The sequence below is a fragment of the Carcharhinus amblyrhynchos genome, chromosome 4 (assembly GCF_965287045.1).
Source record: "Carcharhinus amblyrhynchos chromosome 4, sCarAmb.v2.hapA, whole genome shotgun sequence".
Classification (NCBI taxonomy): Eukaryota; Metazoa; Chordata; class Chondrichthyes; order Carcharhiniformes; family Carcharhinidae; genus Carcharhinus; species Carcharhinus amblyrhynchos.
The window spans coordinates 52,343,946-52,366,456 of NC_137327.1; the positions used below are offsets into that span (position 1 = coordinate 52,343,946).

Here is a 22,511-nt window from a genome sequence, read left to right on the forward strand (position 1 = left end):
AGTATCCAAAGATGCTTTGCAAGAACATTATCAGCAAAATTAAATCTTAACATCCTCCTGTTGAGGATCGCGGGGTACTGAGGAAGGTACCAAGGTTGCAGGAGTGTACAGGCAGGCAGGATGGTTGATTGATGTGTACCCACTTGAATGCAAGGAGTATCAGGAATAAGGTAGATGAACTTGGAGCGTGAATTGGTACTTGGGACTATGATGTTGTGGCCATTACGGAGACATGGTTAGAATAGGGACAAGAATGGTTGTTGGCAGTTCCGGGGTATAGATGTTTCAGTAAGAGTAGGGAAGGCGATAAGAGGTGGAGGAGTAGCATTGTTAATCAAGGATAGTTTAACGGCTGCTGAAAGGCATTTCGAGGGTGATCTGCCTACTGAGGTAATATGGCTGAAGTTAGAAATAGGAAAGGATTGGTCACGATGTTAGGAGTTTTCTGTAGGCCCCCAAATAGTAATAGAGATGTGGAGGAGGAAATGGCAAAGCAGATTATGGATAGGTGTGGAGGTCACAGGGTAGTTATCATGGGTGATTTTAACTTTCCAAATATTGATTGGAACCTTTATAGGTCGAATAGTTCAGATGGGACACTTCTTGTAAGTGTGCGCAGGAGAGTTTCCTGACACAATTTGTGGATAAGCCGACAAGAGGTGGGGCCACACTGGACTTGGTACTGGGTACTGAACCGGGCCAAGTGTTAGATTTGTTTGTGGGAGAGCACTTTGGAGATAGTGACCACAGTTCAGTGTCCTTTATTATTGCAATGGAGAGGGATAGGGACACACAACAGGGCAAGGTTTATAATTGGGGCAGGGGTAATTATGATGCAATTAGGCAAGAACTATGGAGCATAAAATGGGAACAGAAACTGTCACGTATGGGCACAAATGGAAAGTGGAGCTTTCTCAAGGAATAAATACTGCGTGTCCTTGATAGGTATGTCCCTGGCAGGCAGAGAGGAAATGGCCAAATGAGGGATCCATGGTTCACAAAGGAGGTTGAATGTCTTGTCATGAGGAAAAAGGAAGTATAAGGATGAAAAAACAAGCTTCAGTTGGGTCGCTTGAGTGTTACTAAGTAACTAGGAATGAGTTAAAGAAAGGGCTTAGGAGAGCTAGGAGGGAGCATGAGAAGTCCTTGGGTCGGATAAAAGAAAACCCCAAGGCTTTTTACTCTTTTACGTGAGAAATAAAAGAATGACCAGGGTGAGATTAGGGCCAGTCAAGGATAGTAGTGGGAACTTGTGCATGGAGTCAGAAGAGATAGGTGAGGCGTTGAATGAATACTTTTCTTCAGTGCTCACTAAGGAGAGGGGCCATGTTTTTGAGGAGGAGTGCGTGATACAGGCTGATAGGATGGAGGAGGTAGATGCTCTGAGGGAAGATGTATGAGCAATTTTGAAAAACCTGAGGGTGCAGAAGTCCCCTGGGCCAGATGGGATACGTCCTAGGATACTTTGGGAGACGGGATGAGATTGCGGAGCTTTAGCTTTGATCTTTGGGTCCTCACTGTCCACAGGGATAGTGCCAGAGGACTGGAGAGTGGCAAATGTTGTTCCCCTTTTCAAGAAAGGGAATAAGAATGACCCTGGTAATTATAGGCCAGTTAGTCTTATTTCAGTGGTCGGTAAGTTAATAGAAAGGGTCCTGAGAGATAGGAGTTACGACCATTTGGAAAGATTCAGTTTAATCCGGGATAGTCAGCACGGTTTCATGAGGGGTAAATCCTGCCTCACAAATTTGATTGAATTCTTTGAGGAGGTAACTAAGTGTGTGGACGAAGGTAGAGCAGTAGATGTCGTATACGTGGATTTTAGTAAGGCGTTTGATAAGGTTCCCCATGGTAGGTTCATGAAGAAGATGAGGAGGTGTGGGATAGAAGGAAATTTGGCCAATTGGATAAGTAACTGGCTGTATCATAGAAGACAGAGGGTGGTGGTGGTGGGAAAATTTTCAGACTGGAGGCCAGTTACCAGTGGTGTCCCACAGGGGTCAGTGCTGGGTCCTCTGCTTTTTGTGGTTTTTATCAATGACTTTGAAGAAGGGGCTGAAGGGTGGGTCAGTAAATTTGCTGATGACACCAAGATTGGTGGAGTAGTGGATGAGGTGGAGGGCTCTTGCGGGCTGCAAAGAGACATTGAAAGGATGCAGCGCTAGGCCAAAAAGTGGCAGATGGAGTTTAACCCTGATAAATGCGAGGTGATTCATTTTGGTAGGACAAACTTGAATGTGGATTACAGAGTCAACGGCAGGGTTCTAAGGAATGTAGAGGAACAGAGAGATCTTGGGGCTCATATCCACAGATCTCTTAAGGTTGCCACTCAAGTGGATAGAGCCGTGAAGAAGGCTTACAGCATGTTAGCGTTTATTAACAAGGGGGGTTTGAGTTTAAGAGCCATGGGGTTATGCTGCAACTATACCAGACGTTGGTAAGACCACATTTGGAATATTGTGTTCAGTTCTGGTCACCTCACTATAAGAAGGATGTGGAAGCTTTGGAGAGAGTGCAGAGGAGAATTACCAGGATGCTGCCTGGTTTGGAGGGTAGGTCTTATGAGGAAAGGTTGAGTGAGCTGGGGCTTTTCTCTTTGGAGCAGAGGAGGATGAGAGGTGACTTAATAGAGGTTCATAAGATGATGAGAGGGATTGATAGAGTGGGTGTGCAGAGACTATTTCCTTGGGTGGATGTAGCTGTTGCTAGGGGGCATAACTATAAGTTTCATGGTGGGAGACATAGAAGGGATGTCCGAGGTAGATTCTTCACCCAGAGAGTGGTTGGGGTGTGGAATAGACTGCCTGCTGTGATAGTGGAGTCAGACACTTCAGGAACTTTCAAACGGTTATTGGATAGGCACATGGAGCACTCCAGAATTATAGGGAGGGGATAGCTTGATCTTGGGATTGGACATAGCTCAGCACAACATTGAGGGCCAAAGGGCCTGTACTGTGCTGTAATGTTCTATGTTTTGAGGAATCTCTTTAGGAATTAGAGAGAAGTAGAGAGGCAGAGGGGTTATGGGAGGTAGTTTCAGAGCTTGGGGCCAAGGTAGTTGAAAGCATATATAATGATGGTGATTTAAATAGGTAATGCTCAAGAAGCCAGAATTGGTGATTTCCAAGAGCTATCTTCATGTCTATCCTATTCCTCCCTTTAATAATATTAAGGACTCAATCAGATGCCCCCTCATTTTTTTTCTCAAGTCTCAGCCTGTTCAATCTTTGCCTGAAAAGTATCACCACCTCAGTTCTGGTATCATTCTAGTAAATTACTTTTGCAGCTTTTCAATGTTCCTCCATATTCATTTTCATAGTATGGACACCAAAATTGTTCACTGCAGTCCAAGCAAGATTTTGTACTTGTTTAACACAACTTCTTTGCTTCTATCTCTAACACACAACCCAACTGCTCTGTTTGATATCACTGTATAAACTTGTGTTGCTACTTTTTGTATCTGTACCCCTATATCCTGTTCCTTTTACTTCTTTTGACACTTTCATACTGTTGTTGATTTGACAATTGCATGTTTATTTTAGAAGTTTATTAATGTCTTCGTATATTTAGCTGTAGTGCTCCTCTATATTAATTACATGCACCAAACTTTGAAATTGTACTTGTTCCTGACGCCACACATTTATGTAATGCTTTTCGCACCTCAGGAGATCATGAAGTGCTTCACAGCTGATTAAGTGCTTTTGAAGAAGGTGTAATGTAGGCGTGGCAGCCAAATTTCACACATCAGCCACCCAAAATAAAATAACTGACTAGATCATCCATTTTGGATGTTGGTTGAGAAACAAATGCTGCTCAGGATAACAGAACTCCCCTGCTGTCCAATTAATAACATAGCCTATTTTATATCCATACTTGCTTGTATTTTCATATCCTATTTGAGAAATTGTGCAACACTATCTCAGTATGTTCAGCTAATGCTGAAAATATTTACCATTGATCTTTAAAGTAGAAAAAGATACAGCACGTATTGTCTTTGTGATGGCTTTTAAACTGGATTGATCCCAAATGATATGCCCTCCACTTAGTCTTGTCTTCCTAGGCTTCCAATATTTATCTAATTTCCCTTTTTTAAAATTGCAATAACCATTGCTTGAACTAATAATCCCTGTTGTAAAGAAATCCATGTTCCAAAACCAGTCTAAAGCTGACCAAAAATATTATGTGACTTGCATTTCCAAACACTAAAGTAAAATTACCCATCGGGTATCACAGATCAAAGGTTAGGAGCCGTGTGATTCCTGATGTCTTGACTCCCCAAAGCCTGTCCACAATTTAGAAGCACAAGTTGTGGGTGTGATGAAATACTGTCCCCTTGATTTGAATGCGGTTCCAAGCACATTCAAAAAAACTTAACACCATCTAGGACAAAGCAATCCACTTGATGACTCGCCTCTCCACAACATTTGCTCCCTCCACCAAACAGATGCACAGTGGCAGCAGTATGTACCATCTACAAGATGCACTGCAGCAAGTCACCAAGGTTCCTTAGGCAGCATCCTCCAAACCAAAGACTACTACCATATGGAAATACCACCACATGGAAGTTCCCCTCCAAGCCACACAACACTGTGACTTGGAAATATATCAGCGTTCCTTCACTGTTGTTGGGTCAAAATCTTGGAACTCCCTCTCCAACAGCATTGTAAGCGTACCTAAGTCATATGGACTGCAGCAATTCAAAGAGGCAGCTCATCACCAACTTCTCAAGGGCAACTGGGATAGGCAATAGGTGCTGGTCTATCCTGTAAAGGCCACATCCCATGTATGAATGTTAAAAAATTCTGTTTACCTTTTGATTTGTATTGATGTATAAAAATTATCGTCTGTTCCTTGCAGGGCCTATTCCCTTTTGCAAAGCAACTCTTCATTTGTAGAACCTTAATGTTGAGCTCCAGTCCACATGAAGTTCTCATTCATCATTTCAGTCTTGCAAAGTTGTTAAATTTGAGCTGATCAGCTGCTCAGAGATCTGCAGAATATTTGTGTCATGTATAGTAACTGTTGGTGAAGGGCAAAATCTGATGATCATGGGATTAGCAATGGAAGCACCAGGAGTAAGAAAAGTAGTAGCAGGCACACTAGAGGAGAGGTTCCAAAATTTTCTTTTCTTGCTGGAGGAAACATTATTTGATGGGAAAAGTGGAGAGAGAGGTACTTTTATTGGCTCCATAAATGATTTAGTTCAGGGTTCACATATGGGTGATTCGCATGCCGTTCCCATTTGCACGCAAACTTGTTTTCTCTTACTTCACTCTGTAACTCAGTGATTTGCATTGAGAACTCCAGTCTCTCAGACACTGGTATTAATGGCACTCTAGCCAGTTTAAAAAAAAATGGATGTTTAAGGTTTGCTGACAGCCTTTGATCAAGTTTAAAATTGTTGGTAAATTGAGCTGATGCTTGCTTTATTTGAATAGAACATAGAAACATAGAAAAACTACAGCACAAACAGGCCCTTTGGCCCACAAGTTGCGCCGAACATGTCCCTACCTACCAGGCTTTTCTATAATCCTCTATCTTACTAAGTTCCATGTCTCTTAAAAGACCTATCAAATCTGCCTCCTCCACCACTGCCGGCAGCCGATTTCCATGCACCCACCACCCTGAGTGAAAAACTTACCCCTGACATCTCTGTACCTACTCCCCAGCACCCTAAACCTGTGTCCTCTTGTGGCAATCATTTCAGCCCTGGGAAAAAGTCTTTGAGAATCCAGTAGATCAATACCTCATCATCTTATACATCTCTAGCAGGTCACCCCTCATCCTTCGTCTCTCCAAGGAGAAAAGACCAAGCTCTCTCAACCTAGCCTCATAAGGCATGCTACCCAATCCAGGCAACATCCTTGTAAATCTACTGTGCACCCTTTCTGTGGCTTCCACATCCTTCCTGTAATGAGGCGACCAGAACTGAGCACAATACTCCAAGTGGGGTCTGACCAGGATCTTACACAGCTGCAGCATTATCTCCCAACTCCAAAACTCAATTCCTCGATTGATGAATACCAGTACACCATATGCCTTCTTAACCACAGCCTCTACCTGCAAAGCTGCTTTGAGCATTCTATGAACCCGGATCCCAAGATCCTTCTGATCTTCTACGCTGTCAAGAGTCTTACCCTTATTATATTCTGTCATCCTATTTGACCTGCCAAAATGAATCACCACACACTTATCTAGGTTGAAGTTCATCTGCCACTTCTCCGCCCAGTCTTGCATCCTATCAATGTCTCATTGCAATTTCTGACATCTCTCCACTATCCACAACACCCCCAACCTTTGTGTCATCAGCAAACTTACCAACCCATCCCTCCACTTCCTCATCCAGGTCATTTATAGAAATCACAAAGAGCAAGGGTCCCAGAACAGATCACTGGGGCACTCCACTGGTGACTAGACAGTAGTTTAAAATTAAAAGACTTGCAATGATAATACCAAGGTCATTGCTGACCAGACATTACTGGAGATAGGTAGCAAGCATGCTGGAATTTTCCTTCGTTAAATATGTTTCTTTTCAAAAACATTCTATGCTTTTGTTGCCCAAGATTTTCCCTTCTACTATCCAGCTGTGTATACAGTTACAATATTGCACTCATCCCTATGTATTTTTTGCAATTAAAAACTTTCCTTCTGTGCTGTGCAATTCTGTGTACACCCGACAGATTTTTGAACGTGCATTATGTAGCCAAGTTGTTTTGAACAAAATGGCCTTCATGCATTGCTTGCATATTTCCTGTCTTCTAACCAACATTCTTCTTTCAAGCAGCTCCACCAAGAACAGTTTAACAAGCCATTTCCTTGATCTTGGGAATGGAGATAGAATGTAAATATCAGCTTTACTTCTAAAAATACTGAAGACGTGTTTGAAGTGCTTGCAGCTCACAAATACCTGAAGGAAAAAATTGTAGTGATGTGGGAGACTGGAAGTGACTAGATTGCTCTTCAAAAGAGCCAGACCAGACTCAGTAGACTAAATGGCAAGTCTGCTGTTTTATTCTATGATTTTTATCTTCCACTGTGCTGGTTTTGACTTGAATTTTTTTCTGTTAGAGGAATTCAAATTGTTTTGAAAGCTTATTGAATAAAGTGACTTATTTTCATCAGCTCTACAGGCTGACTGATCAAGTCATTTTTTGAAATTGCTTTTATTAAAGAATGCAGCTATCCCATTTGAAATCTGAAGTGCATTACTTGACTAAAACACATTAAAATGTGGAATGTTTTAATCTAAAATATTAATATTTTGAGGAAACAAATGTCCAAAAATGTGCAGGTAGGTGGATTGGACATGCTAAATCCCTCCTTGGTGTCCCAATATGTGTAGTTAGAAGGGATTGACCATGGTAAATGAATGGTATTAGGGTGAGGGTGGGAGAGAGGGCCTAGGTAAAATACTCTGTCAGAGGGTTGGTGCAGACTTGATGTGCCAGATGGCCCCTCCTGCGCTGTAAGGATTCTATGAAACAATATTCAAACAACAGCATAAACAATCCTATTTTTAGATATGGTTTATATTGAGTAAGATGGAATGTATTAAAATGCATTTGCAGAAATAGAAGTTCACAATGAGCATGTTGTAGTTTGGAGGTATTGTAGTTTCAAGATCAGATGATATCCAGCGCTGGGAATTAAATTCAGTAAGATAGGCTGGGGCAAGTTTCCTTCTGAGGGAGGAATCCAGGGGAAAGGCTGGTTTTACTAACACAAGATGTGATTTGGCAAAAGTTAACTGCAAATGTTATGGAGGTAAATCTGCATCCGAGCAATGAACAGCATTCAAGGAGGAGATAGTCTAGAATTTGTTCCCACAAAAGAAGGGCGACTGTCAGATCTAGATGTATGAAACAACGTACAAAGATAGAATAAGGCAAAAAGGGAAGCTTATGGCAGATAACCAAAAGCTCAAATAATGCATAAAATCTGGAGGCATATAGAAAGTAGAAGGGTGAGATTAAAAAAGGAAGTAATGCATGGAAAAATATTGGTTCCAAAGATATTTTGAATGCATAAAGAGCAAAAGGATAATGAAGGAAAGAATACAGAGCTTTTTAGAGACTGAAAAGATAACCTGTGTGTTGTAATGGAAGATGTTGGCACGGTTCTTAGTGAGTAATCTGTTGGTCTTCACAACAGAGGAGATTGAAGCAGATATTGCAGTTAAGGAGATGTGCAAAATATTTGAGATAAATATAGTATTGTTTTATGGGGATTAATATCCTTGAAAGTAGATAATTCACAAGGCCCGGGTGAAATGTGGCCCAGGTGAAATGTAACCCAGGTTGCTGGGATAAGCTAGAGAGGAATAGCAGAGGTTCAGACTATTTTCCAATCCTATAAGCATGCCAGCTAACTTGCGCTGTTTAAAAATACTGGAGAGGATAGATTGATTACAGGCCAATCAATTATTGGGAAAAATTCTGCCAAACAGTATAATTCTATTAGGCTGGTACAGACATTTTGCACTGAGTGACCCCTTTCTGTGCCATAAATGTTCTGTTTAAATTCTTAGGCTTGACAGTATCTGAAAATGACCCTTTGCAATGCCAGATGGGAATGAATGATTTTAGATTTGGGTTAAATCCATAGGGTACTTCATCTAGATTTGATGAAACTGGCAGGAGAGATCCATTCTGGATCCGGTGAAACACAATTGAGTCTGCAGACCTTTCACAAACGTTGCTACAAACTTCTCAATGAAAACAAGTAAAATTTAATTGGAATTAAATAAAAGTACTGTTGATGCAATGTCGCTCATTAGTGTAGAGCGTAATATCCCCACCTGTCACACAGGAGACTGGGGATCAATTCCACAACGGGGAGAAGCTAAATTTCTTGACAGTGCAGCGGCAGTGGCTGTTTGGGCAGCACGGTGGCACAGTGGTTAGCACTGCTGTCTCACAGTGCCAGAGGTCCAGGATCAATTCTCAGCTTGAGTCACTGTCTGTGTGGAGTTTGCACATTCTCCCTATGTCTGTGTGGGTTTCCTCCCGCAGTCCAAAGATGTGTGGGTTAGTTTGATTGGCCATGCTAAATTGACCCTTAGTGTTAGGGAGACAAGCAGGGTAAATAAGTGGGGATATGGGATAGGTGTTGGGTGGGGATTGTGGTTGATACAGACTTGATGGCTTCCTTCTGCACTGTAGGGTTTGATTCTGAGTGGCTTTCATTAGAAAACAATTTACAACTTGACATTTGGAATGATGGATGATAGCTTGAACAAGAATTTACATCTGTCCAATTGATGGCAAGTAGTACTGTTAAGTCATTGCTTTGATTGTATAAGTGTGTTGCAACTTGTGCATTTGTACAATATTTGGGCATTAAAGGGGTTGACATATTAACATGTAAGCAAATAACAGTATGTGGTCAACTGTTAGAAATGGAAGAGGATTTTTCTTTGTCAACCTTCTGTCCAGTGAGATGATGGCTTGCATCTTGCGTCAGCTTTATTAAGCATTGCCTCTGGCTGAGGAACCCTGCTCTGGCAGTCTGTTACATTTCTTGCAGGTGAAGGAAAGTGGGCTGAGATGGTCAGGATTTTCTGGGCCCTCTTGGCAGCTGAGCATTTCATTTCTCCTTGCTTTTTCCCGATGCCACTCCAAATGGTCAGTCTTAAGAGGTTACAGCAGTCTTCAGGCACAGATCTTGTGGCCAGTGGTTAGGATTATTATTGTATGCTCAATTCATTGCCTATTCCATGTAGCATGTGTTACCCTCATGAAGACATTTAAACCATTTTCCATAGCAATGCTGCAAATGTTGCCTTTTAGGACCTGAATATAGTCCCAAAGCCTTAATTGCACAAACTTTTATTCGTCTTTACTTTGCTCTATAGTGCTACTGTTAGTACTCCGGTTTGATTTTGTACTCTTTTACCTGTAAACTTTCCTGGAGTAAACCATTGTCAGGGACCCAAGCAAAGTATGCTGTAGTACAAAAGTGCCAGTTATGATGGAAATCACCTAAGGATGTAATAAATATTGTAGCAATTACAATTTGGATCTTTACATTAGTAATTGACTCCATACTTGATCTTTTGTATAGAGAATAGAAGGGAATTGGTGTGTTGCATTAACCTCAGCAGAGAATATTTTGAACTTTTATTTCAATTTAATTGAAAATTTTCTCCATGTTGTAACCTGATTATTTGTCTCCCTTCTGATCTTCTAATTATTTTATTTCTCACTATTAGCAACGCAGACAGGACCCCAGTCCCGGCTCCAATCTGGGGAGCGGAGATGAGCTCAAGCTACGTTAAATGTGCTCGGAGCAGACTCGCCGTGGGTCACTGTGGGGATCAAGCAGCTTTTCAGTGAGACCCAGGTTTTAAGGAAGTGGAGATGCTTTGGCACGGAACAAGAAATATTTGTCCTGTCCCCACAGCCCTAGGCCTTTGGATGCCCTATTCAGCACAAACTGCCAGGGATTGCACTATGTCTATGTTACAGTATCCGCATTTTTTTGTTGTATGCATGTAGCTGGTAGCAATCTGTGTGACTGTTTTCTATGCAAACTGTATTTTTATTCTGTTTTTGATTAATTTTTACGTAGCCCTTTTATGTTTTGTTTGTCTCCACTTCTCACCATTGGTGGTTTAACCAAAAATGCAGGAAAAAAGTATCACTTAATTAGGTCAAAATATGTTGCTGTTAAATTAATTTTTTTAAAGTGACAGGAAACCCAGAGATTCTATTTTCTGTTTTTTTGTAATAAATTCTGGGCTGGTAGAGGTTAAGGGCCTTAATTCTACATCAGTTCGCTTTTGCTTTTCTTAAGCACAGAGGAAATGCATTGTTTGCTTACTAGCAATTTTTAGCTTTGATTTTTGTATCCTGTTAAGAGATAGCCACGTAAGGAAGCCGTTCATTTTACTAGAGCAAAATTTTTAAAATGTAAGACAAAAGCAAAAGTAGTCAGCAGAAGGTTGGGGAGCAGGAGACTGTCCAACACGAAAAACGTTCAGTTTGGCTTACCCTATTCATTTTCCAAATTAAGCTTCAGGCATAAATTGGTAAAGTCTACCTTTAATTGCTTTTAACCTTTTTTAAAAGTAAACCAGTTGATGTGCAGTATTTTTAAAAATCCAACATGAACAATGTAATTTTATTTTATGCCACTCCTGGCACACTTGTGTTCTGTTAATAAGTAAAATATTTAACCCTGAATATAGGACGTGGTTTGGGCTGACAGAATGTGCACTGCTTTAAATACGTCATGTGCTGGACACGTGAAGAGTGGCCAAATGAATTCTGACAGTGCCCTGGACCCTGACAGCTGTACAGTGTGTTTGGAATGGATGTTAATGGCCTTGGTGGTTATTTCTTGCTCTGCATTGCATAAAATGTCTTAATGCTGGCATTAAGATTGGAAAGTCTGCTTTCTGCTATTTAGTGCAAAGAATTCAAAACTTTTAAGTTACTGGTTTTAAGTTATTGATGCGATTTAATACGTTTTTCCAATCTATTTAAGTAGAAGGAATTGCATCTTTTTTTACATAGTACATCTCCCTCAGGAGTTGCTTTGATTTATCAGAATAGCTTTTGCTACCTTTTGTTGAATCTAAAGCATTTTCTTTTTAAATTACTTTCATAATAAACTTCTGTAAAGTCAAACCTGTATGTTCTGTCTCAATTTTTTAAGTTCAATTAAAAACATGTCCAGGCAGCCATTATGAAAACTACTACAAACTTTGAAAAGCATTGGGATGCACAGGTGTCAATTTAGTTAATATTGGGATTACATTAATGTTACAAAAGCCAATGGAACTGTTAATAAATGGGGCAACAGCAATTCTGTAACCAGGTAAATTTGAAAATGGAAGGTGGACTTCAGAGATCACTATTCCAAATGTTATAAATAGTACAGCATTAATGAAATTAGACATAAGGAAGTAATGAAGGAAAGATTATTTGAAAGAGCTTTGGTGGTCATTGAAAGTTCAAAAGGACCACTTGGTTTCTAAGATACAAAAGTGAATGAAGATCACACGGAGCACTGGGATGTTAACCTTTAAGGAGGGAACTGGCAGAAAACCATGAAACAAAAGCTGCCTTTAAAAATGGGCCAATGGGCAAAGTTAACACAACTGCAGTAAGATGAAGGCCGTGAAATGTTTGCTATAGGATGTTTATGAAGCAAAAGCCAAGTTTAACAAGGCAGAAGGATACTTGTCCACTGATGCAAACCTGAGTTGAGGCTTTAGAGAAAGTTATCGGTATTTACAAGGGCAACAAAAGCTACTTTTTAAAAAAATAAATGGATCATGTTGACCTTGTGTCATCACATACCTATGAAAACAACCAGGAAAATAATAAATTTAGAAGTGGGGACTGCCACAATGATGGAGTTATTATGCTGAATTACTCAGAAATAATGGGTCATACAGACTCAAAACGTTAACTCTGTTCTCTCCACAGATGCTGTCAGACCTGCTGAGATTTTCCATCATTTGCTGTTGTTGTTTCAGATTCTAGTATACACAGTAATTTGCTTTTATGCCAAAGAAATCCCTTGGTTAAATTAAAATTGGTAGCAAAAGTAAGGTTAAATTAAAAAGCCTGTGACACTGCCCAAAGAATTATTTTGACAGATGGCAGACTATCTACCAGTGTGAAAGGAAACAAGGCATCAGAGCAGCAATACACAAAAGGATAGCTTGCACTTAGACAATTTTGCAAGATGGAAAGAAATTGTAATTTGGAAAGTTGAAAGTCTAAAAACAGTACCTTTATAGGATGATAAATTGTCTCAGGCCAGAGCAATATGTACCAAAATACATTTTGAAGAGCTATAGTTGTGTTAGAACACACCTGAGGAAATCAAGATGAAAAGTAATGTTCTCAAGTGTACTTTCAATGTTTGAGGGGAAGAAATTAAAAATGTAAATGAATGGCTTTAACTTGGTGCAAAACTATGCTATATTCATAAATAAGAAGTGAAAAGGGTATTCAGTACTGTGTATACTGCTGCCACGCTGTGTTAACTCAACATTATTACAATTACGCAACTTTGGAGGCTTATCCCTGCCTGGTTATACTTTGTAAAACAATACTTTAAAAATCATATTTTTATTAAGAGCTTAGTTTTTGAGATGTGTTTACAGACTAACACATGGGAGAAAACATTACTTGCATAACTAGGGATATTTTTCATAAATGTTTGATGCAAGTGTGAGAACAAATTGGAATTGGAATTCTGTGGAGAAAGTGGAGTCCAGGTGGAATGGATCACAGTGGAAGGTGGTCAGCAGTTTGTTCTGAGCAATCATATTCAGTCTGTTGTTAGACTAGAAGCTGGGAATATGTAGACAGATTTTGAAAGGAAATAAATGAGATCATCTGCCTGAAAGATAAAATTTTTAAAAAAATTAGGGCAATTTCAATTTATCTGCCCTGCTATTTCTCTCATGTATGATCGTGCATCGGCCCTCATTTAACTTGTCTAATACCCTCTTTTTCAGAGGTGATGGAATGGTTGAGTCTCCATAGAAGACATCCTGTCTATACTGACAGCAATTTATTAGTGTAGAGGACTTTCAGGTTGGGTGTTAGTTCTAAAAAGCCTTTCCTCATAAATACTATATTCATCACTTCTGAGAGCACAGGATCGCTCCATTTGTTTTTTCTCAGTTGCTTAGAAGTGACAGGAATGTTGTCTACTTATTCAAAGAAGATATTCCCCTTTGAGCAATCTGAAGAACTGTACGGTAGTGGCAATCTTGAAAGTCCATCTGTGTTACAATATAGACTTGATTGTCGGTATTTAATGGTGTGTACAGACAAAAGCAAAGCCTGTCTTTACATTCTACTTGCTGCAAAAGACACAATTTGTGTGTGATCCAAAAATGTTAGTAAGTGGACAATGGTCCATCAACAGTGTAAACTCTTTTCCATACAGGAACTGATGGAAGTTCTTTTACTCCAAAAATGATCCCTAATGCTTCCCATTGTTGCCCTCAAATTTGGGCCAACTGACACTGTGGACAAAGATTCAAACCCTTGAATTCTTGTAATATACCAAGTTGCAATAAAATTACACCAGGTTATACACCATGTCATACACCAAGTATTTAACCTCTGACTTGGTTAGTTACTTTGTGTGTAACATTGACCTAGTCCATTCTATGCACAAGTATTCAAAAGATAATCACAACTTCACAAAATATCCAAACTCTCAAACTGAGCTCAGAGATGCTATCTGTGGGCAAGGTGAGTTGATCAGATTTCTTGCTGTTTGGTTTTGTTTTGGTGTCTCCGAGTCCAAGAATCAGGGTCTGGCTTAGCAGTTAATCCAGGGTTACTGCTGCCAATGTCTCTCTCCTTAAAGAGATCTTGCTGGTACTAATCATGCTTTCAGTCATGTACTCCAAGGTCAGGCATTAATCAGTCTTTTTGGTCATGAATACTGAGTCGTGCCTCTGTTAGAGGGTCATAATTCTTCTCAGAAATGTGAAACACTGGGATCTGTTCAGTCACTGTCAAGACATAGCAACAGCCAAAGTTCAATTATTTCCTGTGTTTATTCCACGGCTGCACATCCAATTCTTTGCTGCTCCCACAGTCCTTTGCTTGATAGAGTTAGCCCTTTTAACTATTATGCTTTGCTGGTGGCTTTATGAATATGGATCAGGCTCCACCATTCAATCGGAACATAGTTACTTTCAGCTTTGCTCAAGGTTCAAGAAGCAAAAGCAATACATATTTCTTCACTTGATGGCATGACAGAGACCACTACACCATAAGGAGATACATCACAAGCTAACTGTATGCCTAAAGAAGGATCAAAATGTGTGAGAGCTTCAGACATAAGTAATGCTTCTTTGGCTTGCCTGAAGGCATTCCATTGATCTGACCACTTCCATGACTTGTTCTGGCACAGAGGTTATGCAATGGTTTCAAAATTGTTGCCAAGGGACAAATTGTCCGTAATTGGTAAATATTCTGAAATACAGGCATTTCTGTAATGGCCTTAACCTTAGAAAGGGCTGTGTGAAGACCAGTGCCATCAATCACATGTCCCAAATACTCAGTGGAGGATTGGAAGAATTCATACTTGTCCTTATGGACTCTCAGATCATAGTCTTCCAACCTCTGGAGAGTGGCAGCCAAGTTTTGCGGATGTTCCTCTACATCCTTTGCCGTGACTAGGAAGTAGAACATAGAAAAGCTACAATACAAACAGGCCCTTTGGCCCACAAGTTGTGCTGATGATATCCATACCTACTAGGCTTACCCATAACCCTCAATTTTATTAAGTTCCATGTACTCATCCAGAAGTCTCTAGAAAGACCCTATCGAATTTGCCTCCACCACCGACTGCAGCCGATTCCATTCACCCATCACCCTCTGAGTGAAAAACGTAACCTGATATCTCCTTTGTACCTACTCCCCAGCACCTTCTCGTAGCAACCATTCCAGCTCTTGGAAAACGCCTGAGAATCCACCTGATCTATACCTCTCAACATCTTGTACACTTCTATCAGGTCACCTCTCATCCTTTGTCTCTCTAAGGAGAAAAGATCGAACTCCCTCAACCTATCCTCATAAGGCATGCCATGTCATCCAGATAGCACTGGATTCCACTCAGCCCACACAAGAGCTGGTCCATAGTTCTATGAAACAATGTAAGAGCAGCTGTGATACCAAATGGCAAACTTTGGTACTGGAACAAGACGTTTTGTGTCATGCTTGTCAGAAGGTCCTGTGATTTCTTGTCCTCATTCATTTGTATGCCTGGTTCAGATCAATTTTGCTGAAATTTTGGCCACGTGCAATCAGGTGTTCAATGAGCGATAATGGGTACTGTTTAGCATGTAACACTGGATTTATGGTGACCTTAAAGTCGCCACAAATCCTTACAGATCCATATTTCTTGATGACTGGAACAATAGGCATGGCCCATTCACTGATCTTGACAGGTTCCAGCACTCAAGTTACATCAAGTCAGCCTTCAACTTTGGCTTAAAAGCATAAGAACATAAGAAATAGGAGCAGGAGTAGGCCATCCAGACCTCGCTTTGAAGCATTTCACTTGGCTCCTGTCTTTTATTTTCAGTTTGACTATAATGTTTTTCACGCTCCCTAATTGAGTTTCAGGCTCTTATTTATCACAGCCAGCTCTAATCTGCTTGCAGAGTATTATTTACTCATGTTCATCTAGCCCATTAGTCTCTGTAGCATGTGTGAAAGTTTTGTTTTTACTTTTCCTCAGTTAATTTCAGTAGCCAATAAATGCATATTTGTAGTAGTCATTGTGAGTGTTGAAGATGTGATATGTGGGACAGACACAACTCATATAACCAAAAATGAACAGAGTTTTATTAATTGTGTGATCTCTTCCATGGCTGCTGCGTCTTGCTTTGTTTCCTGCACGAGGTCTACTCCATCATTTCTGGTGCATTGCTTCAGTTAACCAATAGGAATAAATACAACTACAAAACAGAGCAGAACACATCACATGCTTGCATGGGTTAGCTTAATTATGTATAGATCAGTGACTAAACAAGTTCCTTGTACAGACCTTTCGGGGAGGGAATACAACTACCCATATCTCTTTTTTTAGCTCTCCCTTTTCTCTATTAATCATCTATATCCGTAAAGATGCATTCTCTTGAATAACTTGTACCTTGAGTTTTGAATTTTTTTTAAAAAATCGATTGTTTAATTCTTTAATAAAATTCAAGGACTCTTGGTTGGATTTTGTGTGGGGCTGCTAAGCCTTACATCATGAGGCTTTCATTTTAAAGATTATGGTATATTCAATATTATTGATTTAAAGTGAGTGTCATTTATCTTGGGTGGTAAATTGGTGGTGTGGCTGTGCCTAATAGTGTACTGAGTTGCATCAATCTCTGCAGTTCACAAATTAAACACTATCTCTTTTTGTTCATTCTGAAACACAAGATTCCCTTCCACAGCTGACCCCTTTTTAAATGATCTTTACTTATAAGAGACCTTCTGTAGAACAGAAGCTCATCTTAGATTCCAATTGGATGCTTCGGTTGCAAGCAATCAGCCTGAGGTAATAGGTGGGGAGGAGGATGGAGTAATTAGTATGAGAATGGAATTTGTTGAGAGTGCTGGAGATGATGACTCCAAGTTTAGTTACAAATTGCAGGTCATCCCAGACTGGACGTTAGACAAGCACCCAATTTGCCTAGAATAAAATCATACCTGACAACATTTGGTGTTTTGGTACTTGTTTGGCTCATCTGCAATTCCCTTTTTAGAACCATCAAAATTCTTTCCTCTGACCCATAAGAAATAGGAGCAGGAGTAGGCCATCTAGCCCTTCGAGCCTGCCCTGCCATTCAATAAGATCATGGCTGATCTGAAGTGGATCAGTTCCACTTTCCTGCTTTCTCCCCATAACCCTTAATTCCCGTCTATCAGAAACCTATCTACCCGTGACTTAAATATATTTAGCGAGGTAGCCTCCGCCACTTTAACGGGCAGAGAATTCCAGAGATTCACCACCCTTTGAGTGAAGAAGTTCCTCCTCAACTCTGATCTAAACTGCTCCCCCCACCCTTATCTTGAGGCTGTACCCTCTAGTTCTGCTATCCTTTCTAAGCACGAAGAATCTCTCTACCTCTACCCTAACCATCCCCTTCATTATCTTATACGTCTCTATAAGATCCCCCCTCATCCTTCTAAACTCCAACAAGTACAGACCCAGTCTATTTAGTCTCCCTTCATAGTCCAACCCCCTCATCTCCGATATCAGCCTGGTGAACCGCCTCTGCACTCCCTCCAAGGCCAATATATCCTTCCGCAAGTGCGGCGACCAAAACTGCACACAGTACTCCAGCTGCAGCCTCACCAGTACCCTGTACAGTTGCAGCAAGCCCTCCCTACTTTTATAGTCTATCCCCCTCGCTGTAAAGGCCAACATTCCATTCGCCTTCTTAGAACATAAGAACATAAGAAATAGGAGCAGGAGTAGGCCATCTAGCCCTTCGAGCCTGCCCCGCCATTCAATAAGATCATGGCTGATCTGTCGCGGCTCAGTTCCACCTTCCCGCCCTCTCCCCATAACCCTTAATCCCCTCTCTTATCAAAAACCCATCAACCCGCGTCTTAAAAATATTTAGCGAGGCAGCCTCCACCACTTCAACAGGCAGAGAATTCCAGAGATTCACCACCCTTTGAGTGAAGAAGTTCCTCCTCAACTCCGTTCTAAACCGCCCCCCCCCCCCCTTTATCTTGAGGCTGTGCCCCCTAGTCCTACTGTCTTTTTTGAGCGGGAAGAGTCTCTCCACCTCTATCCTATCCATCCCATTCATCATCTTATACATCTCAATGAGATCTCCCCTCATTCTTCTAAACTCTAACGAGTACAAGCCTAGTTTATTCAGCCTCTCCTCATAGCTCAACCCCCTCAACTCCGGTATCAGCCTAGTAAACCTCCTCTGCACGCCCTCCAAGGCCAAAATATCCTTGCGCAGGTGTGGCGCCCAAAACTGCACACAGTACTCCAGCTGCGGCCTCACCAATGCCCTGTACAGCTGCAGCGAGACCACCCTACTTTTATATTCAATCCCCCTTGCTATGAAGGCCAGCATCCCATTCGCCTTCCTGACCACCTGCTGCACCTGCAAGCTGGGTTTTTGCGACTCGTGCACAAGGACCCCCAGGTCCCTCTGCACTGTAGCATGCTGCAGCTTTTCACCTTTTAAATAATAATCCCTCCTACTATTATTTATGCCAAAGTGGATAACCTCACACTTGCTAACAATATACTCCATCTGCCAGGTCCTCGCCCACTCGCTTAGCCTATCCAGATCCCTCTGCAGACTTTCCACACCCTCCCTGCAATTTGCTTTTCCACTCATCTTCGTGTCATCAGCAAACTTTGTCACCCTACACTCAGCACCCCCCTCCAGATCATCTATATAAATGGTAGATAGCTGAGGCCCCAGCGCCAATCCCTGCGGCACTCCACTAGTCACCAACTGCCAACCAGAATAGCACCCATTGATACCAACTCTGCTTCCTTTGGGTCCCCCCCTCCTTCCTCTCACCCTTCCTCCCCCTCCTTCCTCTCACCCTTCCTCCCCCTCCTTCCTCTCACCCTTCCTCCCCCTCCTTCCTCTCACCCCTCCTCCGCCCTCTCACCCCTCCTCCGCCCTCTCACCCCTCCTCCCCCTCCGCCCTCTCACCCCTCCTCCCCCTCCGCCCTCTCACCCCTCCTCCCCCTCCGCCCTCTCACCCCTCCTCCCCCTCCGCCCTCTCACCCCTCCTCCCCCTCACCCCTCCTCCCTCTCATCCCTCCTCCCCCTCACCCCTCCTCCCTCTCACCCCTCCTCCCCCTCCGCCCTCTCACCCCTCCTCCCCCTCCGCCCTCTCACCCTTCCTCCCCCTCCGCCCTCTCACCCTTCCTCCCCCTCCGCCCTCTCACCCTTCCTCCCCCTCCGCCCTCTCACCCCTCCTCCCCCTCCGCCCTCTCACCCCTCCTCCCCCTCCGCCCTCTCACCCTTCCTCCCCCTCCTTCCTCTCACCCCTCCTCCCCCTCACCCCTCCTTCTTCTCACCCTTCCTCCCCCTCCTTCTTCCTCTCACCCCTCCTCCCCCTCACCCCTCCTCCCCCCTCTCACCCCTCCTCCCTCTCACCCCTCCTCCCCCCTCTCACCCCTCCTCCCCCCTCTCACCCCTCCTCCCCCCTCTCACCCCTCCTCCCCCCTCTCACCCCTCCTCCCCCTCCTTCCTCTCCCCCCTCCCCTTCCTCTCACCCCTCCTCCCCTCCTTCCTCTCCCCCCTCCCCTTCCTCTCACCCCTCCTCCCCTCCTTCCTCTCACCCCTCCTCCCCCTCCTTCCTCTCACCCCTCCTCCGCCCTCTCACCCTTCCTCCCCCTCCGCCCTCTCACCCTTCCTCCCCCTCCGCCCTCTCACCCTTCCTCCCCCTCCGCCCTCTCACCCTTCCTCCCCCTCCGCCCTCTCACCCCTCCTCCCCCTTCCTCCCCCTCCGCCCTCTCACCCTTCCTCCCCCTCCGCCCTCTCACCCCTCCTCCCCCTCCGCCCTCTCACCCCTCCTCCCCCTCCGCCCTCTCACCCCTCCTCCCCCTCCGCCCTCTCACCCCTCCTCCCCCTCCGCCCTCTCACCCCTCCTCCCTCTCACCCCTCCTCCCCTCCTTCCTCTCACCCCTCCTCCGCCCTCTCACCCTTCCTCCCCCTCCGCCCTCTCACCCTTCCTCCCCCTCCGCCCTCTCACCCTTCCTCCCCCTCCGCCCTCTCACCCTTCCTCCCCCCTCTCACCCCTCCTCCCCCCTCTCACCCCTCCTTCTTCTCACCCTTCCTCCCCCTCCTTCTTCCTCTCACCCCTCCTCCCCCCTCTCACCCCTCCTCCCCCCTCTCACCCTCCCTCCCCCTCCTTCCTCTCCCCCCTCCTCACCCCTCCTCCCCCCTCTCACCCTCCCTCCCCCTCCTTCCTCTCCCCCCTCCTCTCACCCCTCCTCCCCACTCACCCCTCCTTCCTCTCACCCTTCCTCCCCCCCTCCCCCTTCCTCTCCCCCCCACTCCCCCCTCACCCCTCCCCCCCACTCCTCCCTCCCCTCCTCCCCTCCTCCCTCCCACTCCCCCCTCCCCCCACTCCCCCCCCTCCCTCCCCCCTCCTCCCCCCTCCTCCTCCCTCCCCCCTCCTCCCCACTCCCCCCTCCTCACTCCTCCCCACTCCCCACTCCCCCCTCCTCCCCACTCCCCCCTCCTCCCCCCTCCCCCCTCCTCCCCCCTCCCCCCCCCTCCCCCCTCCTCCCCCCTCCCCCCCCCTCCCCCCTCCTCCCCACTCTCCCCACTCTCCCCACTCCCCCCTCCTCCCCCCTCCTCCCCACTCCCCCCTCCTCCCCACTCCCCCCTCCTCCCCACTCCCCCCTCCTCCCCACTCCCCCCTCCTCCCCACTCCCCCCTCCTCCCCACTCCCCCCTCCTCCCCACTCCCCCCTCCTCCCCACTCCCCCCTCCTCCCCACTCCCCCCTCCTCCCCACTCCCCACTCCCCCCTCCTCCCCACTCCCCCCCACTCCTCCCCACTCCCCACTCCCCCCTCCTCCCCACTCCCCCCTCCTCCCCACTCCCCCCTCCTCCCCACTCCCCCCTCCTCCCCACTCCCCCCTCCTCCCCACTCCCCCCTCCTCCCCACTCCCCCCTCCTCCCCACTCCCCCCTCCTCCCCACTCCCCCCTCCTCCCCACTCCCCCCCACTCCCCCCTCCTCCCCACTCCCCACTCCCCCCTCCTCCCCACTCCCCCCTCCTCCCCACTCCCCCTTCCTCCCCACTCCCCCTTCCTCCCCTCAGCAACACCCTCCTGTTCCTGACCCTCAGAGTTAGCCAGTCTAGGGGTGTGACTCTCTCTTGTAACCCATTATCCAGGTTACACTCCCCCTCCCTGATGAGCCTCAGTGTCTGAAGCTCAGAGTTCAGCTCATCTACTTTGAGCTGGAGCTCTTCAAGCAACCAGCACTTACTGCAGACATGGTCACTGGGAAGGACCTTAGAGTCCACCAGCTCCCATATCATACAGAAACAGCACATCACATGTCCCTCCATCCCAGTCTCCTAGTGAATTCTAAACACAGTTAAGAATTTAGACTTACCTTGCCCTTTTCTCCAAAGCCCTTACAGCTCACTCTGCTTCCCTCTTACTCCGCTGCCCGCTCCCTGCTCCCGACCCATTTTAACTTAGTCTCTCATGTTCCTTCTAAGCTTGACATATTTGTCAATTTCTTCAACTAAGTTTTAATTTGCTTTATCTTTTAAGTCAAAAACATTTGTATTAAGATATCAACCCTCGAGCATCAGGCATAATTGGAAGATGATTTATCCATTTGAGTTATATTTTCTCCAGAGCTAAGATGGGATTTTTTATAAAGAAGTTGTTACCAACATCTGAGATCCAACTTTGTCATGAAGTAATGGTTCTATTCCTGAGACTCGGTTTTACTGCACCAACATTTTTACGCAACTGAAATGGATGTGGTATTTTCTCTGTTAATATCATGAAGCAGTTTGTAAAGTAACATTAATGATTTAGCATTGCCTTGATTTCCAGAAATTCATTATGAAGATGGCAAAAAGCTGTCATGTATTCTTTAAATATGGTTTTCAATGAGGAAAATTTATTTTCTTTGTGTTGTGTATTATTTTATTTTGATGCATCATTTCTGGCAAACAGGGCTTGCTGATAGCTTTCTGAGAATATAGCTGGGGTTGTATGGAAATAACCTGACTGACTTATCAACCAATTTTCCTTCCTCCTTGTGAGACAATGCCAAGGCTGAGTCTGAACCATTCAGATTTAGGGTTCAGTACATGGGGAATTGTAGGTACAGACATGTGTGGAAATATCTTTTTTGTTAAATTGGTTTGGTATCACAGATTAAACAGTTTCTGGTTAATGATTAATGCAAATGATACATTAAACCCTGCAGTGGCTTTTAGAGTTTAATGTGTAGGCAGCAATTGTGTGTGGTATTGGCCCGAGAAACTGTGATTTTGTGCTGAGCT

At 44.2% G+C, this 22,511-nt stretch overlaps 1 protein-coding gene and 1 long non-coding RNA gene across 3 annotated transcripts in view; one reads left to right on the forward strand and one right to left on the reverse strand.

Moving 5' to 3' along the window:
• Nucleotides 1-11,630, forward strand: part of cbfb (core-binding factor subunit beta) — an 87,119-nt gene extending 75,489 nt beyond the window's left edge. For both annotated transcript variants that reach the window (XM_080187145.1, XM_080187144.1), the window contains exon 6: nt 10,211-11,630. In XM_080187145.1, coding sequence (XP_080043271.1) covers nt 10,211-10,260 — 50 coding nt within the window. In that variant the 3' untranslated portion in view covers nt 10,261-11,630. The remainder of the gene's footprint in view (nt 1-10,210) is intronic.
• Nucleotides 11,631-16,393: 4,763 nt separating this feature from the next.
• LOC145342589 (uncharacterized) overlaps nt 16,394-22,511 on the reverse strand; it is a 43,739-nt gene continuing 37,621 nt past the window's right edge. The window contains exon 3 of the long non-coding RNA XR_013886575.1: nt 16,394-16,447. This is a non-coding gene — a long non-coding RNA (uncharacterized LOC145342589). The remainder of the gene's footprint in view (nt 16,448-22,511) is intronic.